This window comes from Phyllobates terribilis, unplaced genomic scaffold, assembly GCF_046119375.1.
Source record: "Phyllobates terribilis strain yellow unplaced genomic scaffold, ASM4611937v1 Scaffold_9__5_contigs__length_417890890, whole genome shotgun sequence".
Classification (NCBI taxonomy): Eukaryota; Metazoa; Chordata; class Amphibia; order Anura; family Dendrobatidae; genus Phyllobates; species Phyllobates terribilis.
In genome coordinates this window covers 204,004,208-204,016,939 of record NW_027362769.1, presented here as the reverse complement: position 1 = coordinate 204,016,939, position 12,732 = coordinate 204,004,208, and the positions used below count along the sequence as shown (strand labels likewise).

The 12,732-nt window shown below is 44.6% G+C and overlaps 1 protein-coding gene across 4 annotated transcripts in view; it reads left to right on the top strand.

Moving 5' to 3' along the window:
- Positions 1–12,732, top strand: part of VWA3A (von Willebrand factor A domain containing 3A) — a 134,060-nt gene that overhangs the window by 110,651 nt on the left and 10,677 nt on the right. For 3 of the 4 annotated variants that reach the window (XM_073647596.1, XM_073647595.1, XM_073647599.1), the window contains 2 exons: positions 974–1,071; positions 6,842–6,909. In XM_073647596.1, coding sequence (XP_073503697.1) covers positions 974–1,071; positions 6,842–6,909 — 166 coding nt within the window. Of the gene's footprint in view, positions 1–973; positions 1,072–6,841; positions 6,910–8,888; positions 8,953–12,732 lie in introns of all 4 variants that reach the window. The other variant, XM_073647597.1, reaches the window with a different exon arrangement.

The following is a 12,732-nucleotide window of genomic DNA, read 5'->3' as shown; positions in this document are numbered from 1 at the left end:
CCAAAAAAGGTAATTGCTTTCAACAGTGTTTCATCCTGTATAACCAGGACACGTGCTGCCCAGAACAATGACAGCCTATGGACATAGATTTTCCTATTACTGATCGTTCTGTGCGCACTGTAAGTGTGATCTGCTTGTCCAAACAGGCTATAAAACCACTACCAATCCACAAACATATGCGATCGGTGGTCGTTTAACACCACAGATTGGTGTAATCTCGGCACTATTAGATCTTCTGTCCCCTAGTGTGATGCTTTAGTTCAGAGGTGTTTTATCAGTGAATTTCCCATTCAGGTTGCACCATAGATCATTACTGGTTGAGTGTTTAGTGTAACTGTGACACTAGTCACTATTCACGGACAGACCGTGAGGCAGAGAAGACTGATGTTCCCTGGTCAGTACCAAGAGAGCACAGAGAAAACCCAGGGGAAAGACAAAGGTGTAAGTCAGGTCACAGTCCAGGGTCAAAATACCTGGAGATAGCGGAGCAAAGCAAAAATGTCAATACAAAGGGATAGTCCGAACACGGTCCAAAGGGTCAGGCAGCAGAAGATCAGAACTCAGAACAACAGACTCAGGCAAATACTCACCAGGAAGCTCAAACTATTGACGTCTGGCTGGGATCAGAGGCAGACAGCTCAGTTAAGTTGCTGGGCAATCTCCAGAACAGAGAACACCTGGAGAAAGCCCAGCACCTCCCAGTCACAGATTGGACGGCCAAGCTGTCAATCAAAACACTGACAACTCAGCATGACCCAGATTCCATAGGGAAGCAAAACAGTCACTCACTGAGCTGAGGAATTGTGACAGTAACTACAATGGCGCAGGAATGACCATTGAAAGTTTAAAATATTCAAATCTAAAGCCATTCCAAGTTGACAGACCACTGCATTTACACGCTATGGACACCTTTTGAGATGTGAAAAATTTCATTATCATTTGATAATAATTTTTTTGTTCCTTTTTACAATAGGATCCAGTTCTCCCGGTGTTTGAAGGGGATGACTTAAAAAGACTTGCAAAAGAAATAGACAGAGCTCGCCGGTTTGTCACTCAAGCAAGATCTTTTCAGTATGTAATCTATTCACCTTAATGTATCTATTTTACTAATTACATCTGTATTTATAACGTTTTTACAACTTTTTTCAAAGCGTATCTATCATGCTTTTATTTTAAGAGGAAGCTATGTTATATAGAAATCATATACATAGTACAAACATGTGTAAAATATGGACATTCACATACAGTTGTCCTCAAAAGTTTACATACCCCGGCAGAATTTTTCCTTTCTTGGCCTTGTTTCAGAGAATATGAATGATAACAAAAAAACTTTTTATCCACTCATAGTTATTGGTTGGGTGAAGCCATTTATTGTCAAACTACTGTGTTTTCTCTTTTTAAATCTTAATGACAACCAAAAACATCCAAATGACCCTGATCAAACGTTCACATACCCCAGTTCTTAATACCGTGTATTGCCCCCTCTAACATCAATGACAGCTTGATGTCTTTTGTGGTAGTTGTGGTTGAGGTTCTTTAATTTCTCAGATGGTAAAGCTGCCCATTCTTCTTGGCAAAAAGCCTCCAGTTCCTGTAAATTCCTGGTCTGTCTTGCATGAACTGCGCGCTTGAGATCTCCCCAGAGTGACTCAATGATATTGAGGTCAGGAGACTGAGATGGCCACTCCAGAACCTTCACTTTATTCTGCTGTAGCCAATGACAGGTCGACTTGGCCTTGTGTTTTGGATCGTTGTCATGTTGAAACGTCCAAGTACGTCCCATGCGCAGCTTTCGGGCTGATGAGTGCAAATTTGTCTCCAGTATTTGCTGATAATGTGCTGCATTCATCTTTCCTTCAACTTACTCTGTTGCCTCATTGGGGGACACAGGACCATTGGTGTTATGCTGCTGTCCACTAGGAGGCGACACTATGCATAATCTGAAAAAGATTAACCGTGGCTCCTCCTCTGCAGTATACACCCCTGGACGGCGTCAGTCTTCTCCAGTTTTTGCTTAGTGTCGCATACGAGGCACACCTAAAACATTTACTCCGTTTTCACCGACGGGATTACAGATGAAGAAAAGTGGGTCTCCTGCGAGACTCCCGGCATGGCTCCTTCCTCGGCTCCTTATTATGGGGTGCACGGTTGAAGTCGAGATGGCTATTCCCCATGTCGCTCCTTCCCCAGCCCCTCGGGTGCTGGTTCGAAGTCTAGACCCCCCTCCTTCCCCAATTCCTTTTGGTTTCTGGGTTGAGGTCGAGGCGAGGATATAGCCCCCTGATGGTGACAGCAGCACCTCCCTAATTCCCCCCTGGAGGTATTAAGTTGAAACGCCTCAGGTAGGGCCTGTACAGGCAGCAGCTCCCAGCAGCCAGCACATTATGGCTGAATCCAGGGACCCCAGCCCTGCTGCGGGCTCCTGTCGGGGCCGGGGGGAGTGCAGGCAGGCATGACACAGCAGAGGCACAGGCCTCCCTGTGCCCTGTCTCTGCGGCAGCTCCAGCTCTATGGTGCCTCAGGGGGACTCTTCCGCTTATACCCCACCGCTATCCTGCCTTTACATCCGGGGGTGTCCAGTTCAGATCCGGCCCCCTCCCGGACTTCCGCGCCGCCCTGGAGTCCCTTTGGGCATCAGGCATCTAATTTAGGCCGCTGATTCGGCCTAGCCGAAGCCGCCACCTCCTCTCCCCGGCCTGCCCCCGGATGACAAATATGACACTCTACAGTGTCATAGAGGGGGCGGATCGAGACTGAAAGGGTGCGATTTCACACAGTTCTGCCGCCCTTTTCAGCTCTCCGCCCCCCTTCTTTCTTAACTTTACTCCGGCGGCCATTATCTGCTGCAGGATAAGGGAAGACCAGCCAGTCTCCGGGGGGCACAGGACTGTGGATCTTCGGCGCTGGACCTAGGGGCACACTGGTGGGATAAGATCACAGCTGGAGTTCTTCCTCGGCTGCGAGTCCATTATTCCTTATAGGCTCCTCTGCATAGCCACCCCAGTGCACTATGCCGGGCTCAAGGTCCAAGAGAACCAGGCAGGACTGCTATTATGCAATTTGTACAGCCTGCAGCAATACTCTCCCAAGTGGCAGCACGTAGCCACACTGCCAGGACTGCACCACCAAACAGACTCTTTCTTTCTGTTCCCCCAAAACCGCCAGCCAAGGCTCGTGCCTTCCGCCAAGCGGTCTCCTCGCTTCTTCAAGCAGGAGTCATAGTACCGGTCCCCGCGGCCGAGCGCTTCCGAGGGTTCTACTCCAATTTATTCGTAGTCCCCAAGAAAGGAGGCGGCTTACGGCCCATGCTGGACCTAAAACAGCTCAACAAATATGTACGGGTACGTCACTTCCGCATGGAGTCCCTTCGGTCTATCATTGCGTCCATGGAGAAGGGAGAATTTCTCGCCTCCATAGACGTACAAGACGCATACCTGCATATACCAATTGCACCCGCCCATCAGAGATTTCTCAGGTTCGCACTCGACCAGGACCACTACCAGTTCGTGGCTCTCCCGTTCGGACTCGCCACGGCTCCCAGAGTGTTTACCAAAGTCATGGCAGCCACCATGGACGTCCTGCACTCCAGAGGCATAGTAGTCGTTCCATACCTGGACGATCTCCTTATCAAGGCTCCTACCTTCAAGGACTGCGAGCTCAGCGTCTCAATCAAGGCCTCCACCCCGGTTCACCCAGCAGGAGACGCCTTAGCGATACATAGGATTCGGAAGGCATCTGTGATTCCGACTCAGACAAGGAAACTGAAGGGTCCCTGATCCCAATTCCCCCTAGCAATACAGCTCTAGTTGAGGACGTAATCTCGTCCATCCATCGGGTGCTGGACATTTCTGATCCGCCCCCGGAGGCATCACAACACAAGATTTCCTTTGAAGGAGTTCTGAAGCCGCCTAAGGTCTTCTTTGACCACTCAGAGTTTAAGTCGATCCTTAAAAAGCAGTTCTCACAGCCTGAGAAGAAGTTTACCAATCGCAAATATCCTGGAGGCGCGGTACCCCTTCCCACAGGAGGTCACCAAGGAATGGACAGATCCACCTGAAGTGGATCCCGCAGTCTCTAGGCTAGCAGCACAGTCACTCCTTTCACTGCCAGATAGCTCAACCCTCAGGGACGCAGCAGACCGGCAGGTGGAATGCATGGCTCGTTCAATTTTCGAGGTCGCAGGGGCCTCCCTGGCTCCCGCGTTCGCTTCAGTTTGGGCTGCCAAGGCCATCCTGGCTTGGGCCCAAAATTTACAAGCTGGCCTCCAAGTATCTGCTCCTGAGCTGTCGGACCAAGCGGTTCAAATAGCAGTTGTAGCAGATTACATGCTTCATGCAGCTCTGGATTCTGCAAGGGGTGCAGCGGGGATAGCATCAAACGCCATCACGATTCGGCGTATCCTCTGGCTGCGGGAATGGAAAGCAGACGCAGCCTCAAAGAAGTCCCTCACGCACCTCCCGTACCTCAGTGGTCGACTTTTTGGTGAACAGTTGGACACGATGATATCCAAGGCCACCGGTGGTAAGAGTACCTCTCTCCCCGAACTGAAACCAAAACGCACTTACAAGAAGCGTAATCAAACTCGATTCCGATCCTTTCGGAACTCTTCGGGCTGGTCTGTCTCGCGGCCAGCACAAAATAGCAACCGCTCCCCACGCAGGGACAACTCGCGGTCGACACAAAAGTCGGACAAGACCTGGCAGTCAAAAGCAGGCCAGTCAAAGTCCAAAGGAAGAAAATTTCAGACTTCCTCCTCATCATGACTCATGGACTCCGGAAGACACCTCACCTGTAGGCGGCCGACTTTTGCTCATTCATCAAGTCTGGCTGCCTATTACAGAAGACAGGTGGGTCAGGGAACTAGTGTCTTCGGGATACAAGATAGAGTTCACTTCCAAAGCCATCCTCAAGTCATGGGACAGGAACCCTTTTTCTCTCGACAGGGAGTTCCAGCTGATGTCGTCAACCAGGAGGTCCCTGCACTTGTGGCTCAAGCCAACCTCACTAACAAAGGGGAAATCCTTTCTCACGGGTCAATGGAAGGTTCTGACCACCGACGCAAGCCTGACGAGTTGAGGTGCGGTACACCTACACCACAGAGCACAGGGCAAGTGGTCCCCAGCGGAAGCGACCATGCCCATCAACATCTTGGAAATTCGTGCCATCCTCCTGGCACTGAGAACCTTCCATCACTTACTGGCAGCCTCTCACATCAGAGTACAGTCGGACAATGCCACGGCTGTGGCATATGTGAATCACCAAGGGGGGACCCGCAGTGCCCAGGCGATTCGAGAAGTGACACACATTCTCCACTGGGCGGAAGACACAGGTTCGGTTCTCTCTGCGGTCCACATTCTGGGTGTGGACAACTGGGAAGCAGACTTCCTCAGCCGGCAAGTAATGGACTCGGGAGAGTGGTCTCTCCATCCCGAAGTTTTTCGCCAGATCTGCCATCGCTGGGGGACTCCGGACGTGGACCTAATGGCATCCCACTTCAATGCCAAGGTCTCCAACTTCATGGCCAGAACACACGACCCGCGGGCGCTAGGAGCGGACGCCCTGGTTCAAGACTGGACCCAGTTCCAGCTCCTGTACATTTTTCCACCTCTCCCCCTGATATCCAGAGTGGTGAGGAAGATCAAGCAAGAGAGAGTTCCAACCATCCTAATCGCACCGGACTGGCCCAGACGTACATGGTACGCCGACATCGTACAGCTACAGCAGATGTCCCCTGGCGTCTCCCCGACCGCCCGGATCTTCTGTCACAAGGCCCGTTCTACCACCAGAACTCAGGGGTCCTCAATTTGATGGCGTGGCCATTGAGACCTGGGTTCTAACCCAGTGAGGGTTCTCGCCGGACGTCATTGGAACCATGATCAGGGCACGGAAACCAACCTCTGCTAAGATTCGTTACCGTACCTGGAAAGCCTTCTTTACCTGGTGCGAATCTCGTGGCCAGACCCCATTCCCTTATTCCCTCCCCAGGGTACTTGGGTTTCTCCAATCGGGTCTGGAGGCCAGACTGTCCCTGGCCTCCCTTAAGAGCCAGGTGTCGGCTCTCTCAGTGCTTTTTCAGAGGTGCTTTGCTAACAAGCCGCAAGTAAGGACATTTCTTCAGGGGGTTTCCCGATTGGTTCCCCCCTACAGACGACCACTAGAAACGTGGAACCTCAACCTGGTGCTGACAGCATTGCATAGGGAAGTCCCACTCCACCTTCTATCCCAGAAAGTGATTTTCCTGGTGGCAATCACCTCGCTACGCAGGGTGTCTGAACTGACAACACTCTCCTGCAGACGGCCCTTCCTGGCTTTTTACCAGGACAAGGTAGTTCTCCGTACGGTCCCATCCTTCCTTCTGAAGGTTGTGTCCAACTTCCACCTCAATGAGGAAATTTCACTGCCATCCCTCTGTCCGGTCCCAGTTCTTAGAGTGGAGAAGGCTCTGCTTACGCTTGACCTTGTCAGGGCATTGCGTATCTATGTGTCTAGGACTGTGCCCTTCCGGAAGTCTGATTCTCTCTTCCTTCTTCTGGAAGGCGGCCGCAAGGGTCAGCCAGCTTCCAAAGCTACCCTTGCCAGGTGGATCAAATCCACCATACAAGAGGCCTACCGCCTCAAAAATTCTCCTCTTCCAGCAGGTATTACGGCACACTCTACACGTGCAGTAGACTCCAGGACTCGGAGGTCACTGCGCGTCCTAATATTTTTTCAGCACATTCCTTAATATCTCAACCTTACAACATGACACTGAATGTAGCACAATCATTTCTAATGAGGACAAAAGTCGTATGGGTTAATATGACATAAAAAAAGAGAACTGATTGCATGTTGTTTATAACAGGTCTCTGATACTGGAAAAACAGATGTGTGCCTCCAGAGACGTGTCATTGGAAGGAAGTGATGTTTCAGGTAAGAATCAAAATCGTAGACTGTTGGGGATAAGGGAATACTCTAATTTTACCCCATTATGGGAAGGTTGGGAATCAAGGGGAATTCAGACTTTAGATCAGTTAATAGAAAATGGAACACTTAAAAGCTTTAACAAATTACAACAAGAGTTTGGATTGCCTCACGGCCTCTTCTTTCAATGCCTACAACTTAGGCATGCATATACAGTGGGGAAAATAAGTATTTGATACGCTGCCGATTTGCAAGTTTTCCCACCTACAAAGAATGGAATGGAGAGGTCTGTAATTTTTATTGTAGGTACACTTCACCTGTGAGAGACAGAATCTAAAAATAAAACCCAGAAAATTACATTGTATGATTTTTACATAATTAATTTGAATTTTATTGCATGAAATAAGTATTTGATACAATAGAAAAATAGAGCTTAATATTTGGTACAGAAAGCTTTGTTTGTAATTACAGAGGTCAGACGTTTCCTGTAGTTCTGGATCCATCTTCAATGCTCTTACTGAGGGAAGGAGGTTGTTGGCCAAAATCTCACGATACATGACCCCATCCATCCTCCCTTCAATATGGTGCAGTCGTCCTGACCCCTTTGCAGAAATACACCCCTAAAGTATGAAGTTTCCCCCACTATGCTTGACGGTTGGGATGGTGTTCTGGGGGTTGTACTCATCCTTCTTCCTCCAAACATGACGAGTGTAGTTGATACCCAAAAGTTCTATTTTGGTCTCATCTGATCACATGACCTTCTCACATGCCTCCTCTGTATCATCCAGATGGTTATTGGTGAACTTCAAACCTTTACATGTTCTGACGTAAGCAGGTGGACCTTGCATGCTCTGCAGGATTTTAATCCATGATGGCGTATTGTGTTACTAACAGTAATGTTTGAGACTGTGGTCCCAGCTCTTTTGTCATTGACCTCCTCTTCACAGGTTCACAATGCTTCTGCCATAACTGAATTCTTCAACAGCTTTTATATTTTAGAAAAAGGCTTACCCAACCTAATATTACGTAAGCATGAAAGTACATAGGTTGTTGTCCAACATTCCAATCCCGTGACAGTGGCCAGCTATCACAGATAAGCAATGCCGGACAAGACCTGTTCATGGACCATTCTACTTCTGTCATAACTCATAATGTTTACATATTGTAAGAGTAAATCCTACACTGGGTTATAAATCAGAACAAGGTTTTCTTCCCAGACAGTATATTGTGTTAAGAAGCTATGTATCAGTGAGATACATTCACAGATAAAGTATACCTTAACACAGAATATATAATCAGAATATTGATTAAAGGTTGGATACATCATAATGGGTTTCAGATAGCCACTTATATTTTTGGTACTACAATAAGCGTCTCCATCTTAAGCCATATGCCTGTAGTCTTATTTACAATATTGTGCAATCGTCTGTCTCTGGTTCTACATCGGATGACAAACACAGCGTACACAAAAGGCTAATTCCCTTCAGTAATAAAGATTAAACCTCAGACTGTTAGCAAACTTAAACTAAAGCCATGTTTTAGTATGTCTGGTCTAATGACCCCCAGTCTACTGAGGTAGGATACCTACAAATGCTGACATGTCTGGTTCCTATTTTATTTCAATATGGATTTGAAATATAAAATAGCCATTTTTCATGTTCATACTACACCATCCCAGCCTTGTGCAGGTCTACAATTTTGTCCCTGGTGTCCTTAGATCTTTGGTCTTGGCCATGGTGGAGAGGATGGAGTGTGATTGATTGAGTGTGTGGACAGGTGTCTTTTATACAGGTAACAAGTTCAAACAGGTGCAATTAGTACAGGCAATGAAAGCAGAGTAGGAGGGCTGCTTAAAGAAAAACGAACAGGTCTGTGAGAGACAGAATTCTTGCTGATTGGTAGGAGATCAAATACTTATTTCATGCAATATAATGCAATTTAATTATTTAAAAATCATACAATGTTATTTTCTGTTTTTTTATTTTTAGATTCTGTCTCTCACAGGTGAAGTGTACCTTCGATAAAAATTACAGACCTCTCCATTCCTTGTAGGTGAGAGAACTTGTAAAATCGGCAGTGTATCGAATACTTATTTTCCCCACTGTATGACTCAATTTAATGCTGCGGCATCGGATATACGGAAAAATAATTTACTAGACTCAATGGCGGCAGCAAAATACACAACCGGTTTAATTTCCAAAATCTATCAGCAACTTTTCCAGTCTTGCATTGGAGACCATCCCCTGACAGCTAAATTAAAATGGGAAACGGATGTGGGGCCAATTACGGAAGAACAGTGGATAGAGGTGTTGGAACTCACTCCTACATTGTCCCCATGTGAATCTCAGAGTCTCTCACAGATAGACCTTATTCATAGAGTATATAGAACACCAAGCTTTCCTTTTAAAATTGGGGTACATCCTAATGCAGGTTGTCCAAGATGTGGAGCAGGAGATGCGCATTTGTTACACATCTTCTGAGAGTGCAGTACATTGGGCTCCTACTGGAAAAACACTATCTGTAATAAAAAAAAAATATTTGGTGTGCAAAGCCAAGCAGACCCCAAAATATGAATATTGGGATATTTGGGGGGGGTTCAGTCAATTTTGAGTCCCAGGTGGCTATAAGTCTTTTGCGAACATTGTATCAAGCACGCAAACTTTTTGCACAACATTGATTAGATGCTCAATCACCAACAGTTAATGAGTTAATAAATAAGCTAAACAATATTACTTGGTTGGAAAAAGGGGTATATAGAAAGAGAAAAGCAATCAAGAAATTTGACAACTTCTGGGAACCCTGGTTGAATGTCCCCGGCTGCCATCTGGAGCGCTCCTGAGAGATGGCATATAATAATTGCTGGATTCATGAACACTTGTGGTATGATCATTCCAGGTTAAATGATATAAGTATGGTCAGTACACATGCAAACTAATTATTATAACTGAATTGCAGATATTCTAACTTGTGTACATAAAAAAAAAAGTATATAGATTTCTCTGGAGTGTTATCAGTGGGGGAAGGGTTGTATTAGTTTGTTTGAATGAAAAAAATCGAATCCTTGGAAGATGATGACAACTTTATTTTATTTTATGTTTAACAATAATCTATAATGAAACCATGTAACATTGAATATCTCTTTGTTCTACTGATCTTTCTTTGTAAAAACTTTATTGTGTAATTTTCTTAATACAAATGATCTGATTAAAAAAGAAGAATCAAAATCGTATTTCCAGCAGGATTTTCACATTGCTAATATATCCAGTGACATTGTAAAGTTCTTTGTTCCTTTCAATATTTTAGTTTTTGGGCAATGTAACTTTAAATTATGAGTGATTCATACGTTGTTATATCCATGTATAAATTGCTTCCTACTCATTCAGTTTTGGATTAGTAGATTTACTCTGTAAGGGTGAGATTCCTTTATATACCAGTCTGTAGATGGCACGCGTATAAACGAGCAATTCTTTGTCTTTGATTTGAAGCATGCAGATTAATAAGTTTGCTGTAGAAAAATTGGGGGAGGCAAGGTCCTGTAAAGGGCCTGGGTTGACACCAGGTGTAGTCCGGTTATGTAATATTGATAACCTATCCATTAGATCATCAATATCAGATCTGTATGGGTTTGACAGCTGTTATTGTCTCTATCGGTGGGCAGATGTTAACCCATTCACCAGCACTGCACAGCTCTAGTCTCAGTGTGTAGTGACCGCTGCTGAGCACTATTCTCTTGAATTCTTATGATGTTCACCATGCTGAACAAACATATGATAATCTTTTAGATGAGGTCATTACTAATGCAGCAGTATCAATTACTTGAAATATTTACAATTTATAAACTTGATTTTTTTTGCAATTTTTTGGGGTTTTAGTCCTACTATAGGACAAGTTGATCATTGGGCCTAGTAGGCTCAGATTCATGACAAAAGTGGATGCCTCTATCTGGCTGTCAGCAATCTGTTTGCACCCCACATTATAAGGACACCAATCAGGTGGAGGCTGCTGCCTTATTTTGTATTTTCAGACTACCCCTTTAAGCTGGCCATGTACATTAGATGACAGTTCTCCAAACACACATATAAACATTAGTCAACATATAGTTGTCCTACTATATAAAAGACAATCAAGGACCGCACTTATAAATATATACTACCACACCAGCTCAGTAATACATAAGTCAGTGAAAAATGTGAACACAAATGTCCAAAAATGTACTGTATATTATATTTCTTTATTGAAAAATTGACAAATCAAAGTAAAATAGATATACAGTGGCATGTAAAAGTGTGGGCACCCCTGGTCAAAGTTAGTGTTATTGTGAACAGTTAATCAAGTTGAAGATGAAATGATCTCCAAAAGGCCTGAAATTAAAGATAACAGATTTTCTTTGTATTTTAGGCAAAAAATATATATTTTTTAATCTTTTACATTTTAAAAATGACGAAAAAGGAAAATGGACCAATGCAAAAGTTTGGGCATCCTGCATGGTTAGTACCTAGTAGCACCCCCCTTTTGAAAGTATCACAGCTTGTAAAAGCTTTTTATAGCCAGACAAGAGTCTTTCAATTCTTGTTTGAGGGATTTTCATTCATTCTTCCTTGGAAAATTCTTCCAGTTCTGTGAGATTCCTTGGTCATCTTGCATGCACTGCTATTTTGAGGTCTAGCCACAGATTTTCATTGATGTTCAGAAGAGGGGACTGTGAGTACCATTGTAAAACCTTCATCTTGCACCTTTTGAGGTAGCCTATTGTGGATTTTGATGTTTGTTTAGGATCATTAACCATTTGTAGAAGCCATCCTCTTTTCAACTTCAGCTTTTTTACAGATGGTGTGATGTTTGCATCAAGAATTTGTTGAAATTTCATTGAATCCATTGTTCCCTCTACCCGTGAAATGTCCCCTGTACCATCGGCTTCAACACAACCCCAAAGCATGATTGATCCACCCCCATGCTTAATAGTTGGCGAGATGTTATTTTCCTGAAATTTGGTGGCCTTTTTTCTCTACACATACCTTTGATCATTGTGGCCAAAGACTTCTATTTTAACCTTTTCGGTCGACAGAACTTGTTTCCAAAATGTATCAGGCTTGTTTAGATGTTCTTTTGCATACTTCTGATGCTGAATTTTATGGTGAGGCTGCAGGAGAGGTTTTCTTATGATGACTCTTCCATGAAGGTCATATTTGTGCAGGTGTCTCTGAACAGTAGAACAATGAACCACAAAGCTAGAGTCTGCTAAATCTTTCTGTAGGTCTTTTGAGGTCAAGCGGGGGTTCTGATTTGCCTCTCTAGCAATCGTACGAACAGCTCTCCCTGAAATTTTGCATGGTTTTCCAGACCTTATCTTGACCTTCACTATTCCTGTTAACTGCCATTTCTTAATTACATTTCAAACTGAGGAAAGGGCAACTTGAAAACGCTTTGCTATCTTCTTATAGCCTTCTCCTGCTTTATGGGCCTCCACCATTTTCATTTTAAGAGTGCTAGGCAGCTGCTTAGAAGAACCCATGGCTGCTGTTTTTTTGGCACAATGTTAGAGGAGGTTGGGTTTTTATAAAGCTGGGAAATTTTCATCACCTGGCATTTCCTAACGATGGTAGTGAACAAGCCATAACCCTAACGGGCTAATTTAGGTCAGAAATCTTGGTCAAAATTATCAAAGCACACAAATCTCCAAGGGTGCCCAAACTTTTGCATAGGCCCATTTCCCTTATTGTAATTTTATAAAATGAAAAAAAAAAGACAATATATATTTATTTGCCTAAAATAAAACTGAAATATGTCATCTTTAACAATATGCCTTTTAGAGATCATTTCATCTTCAACTTG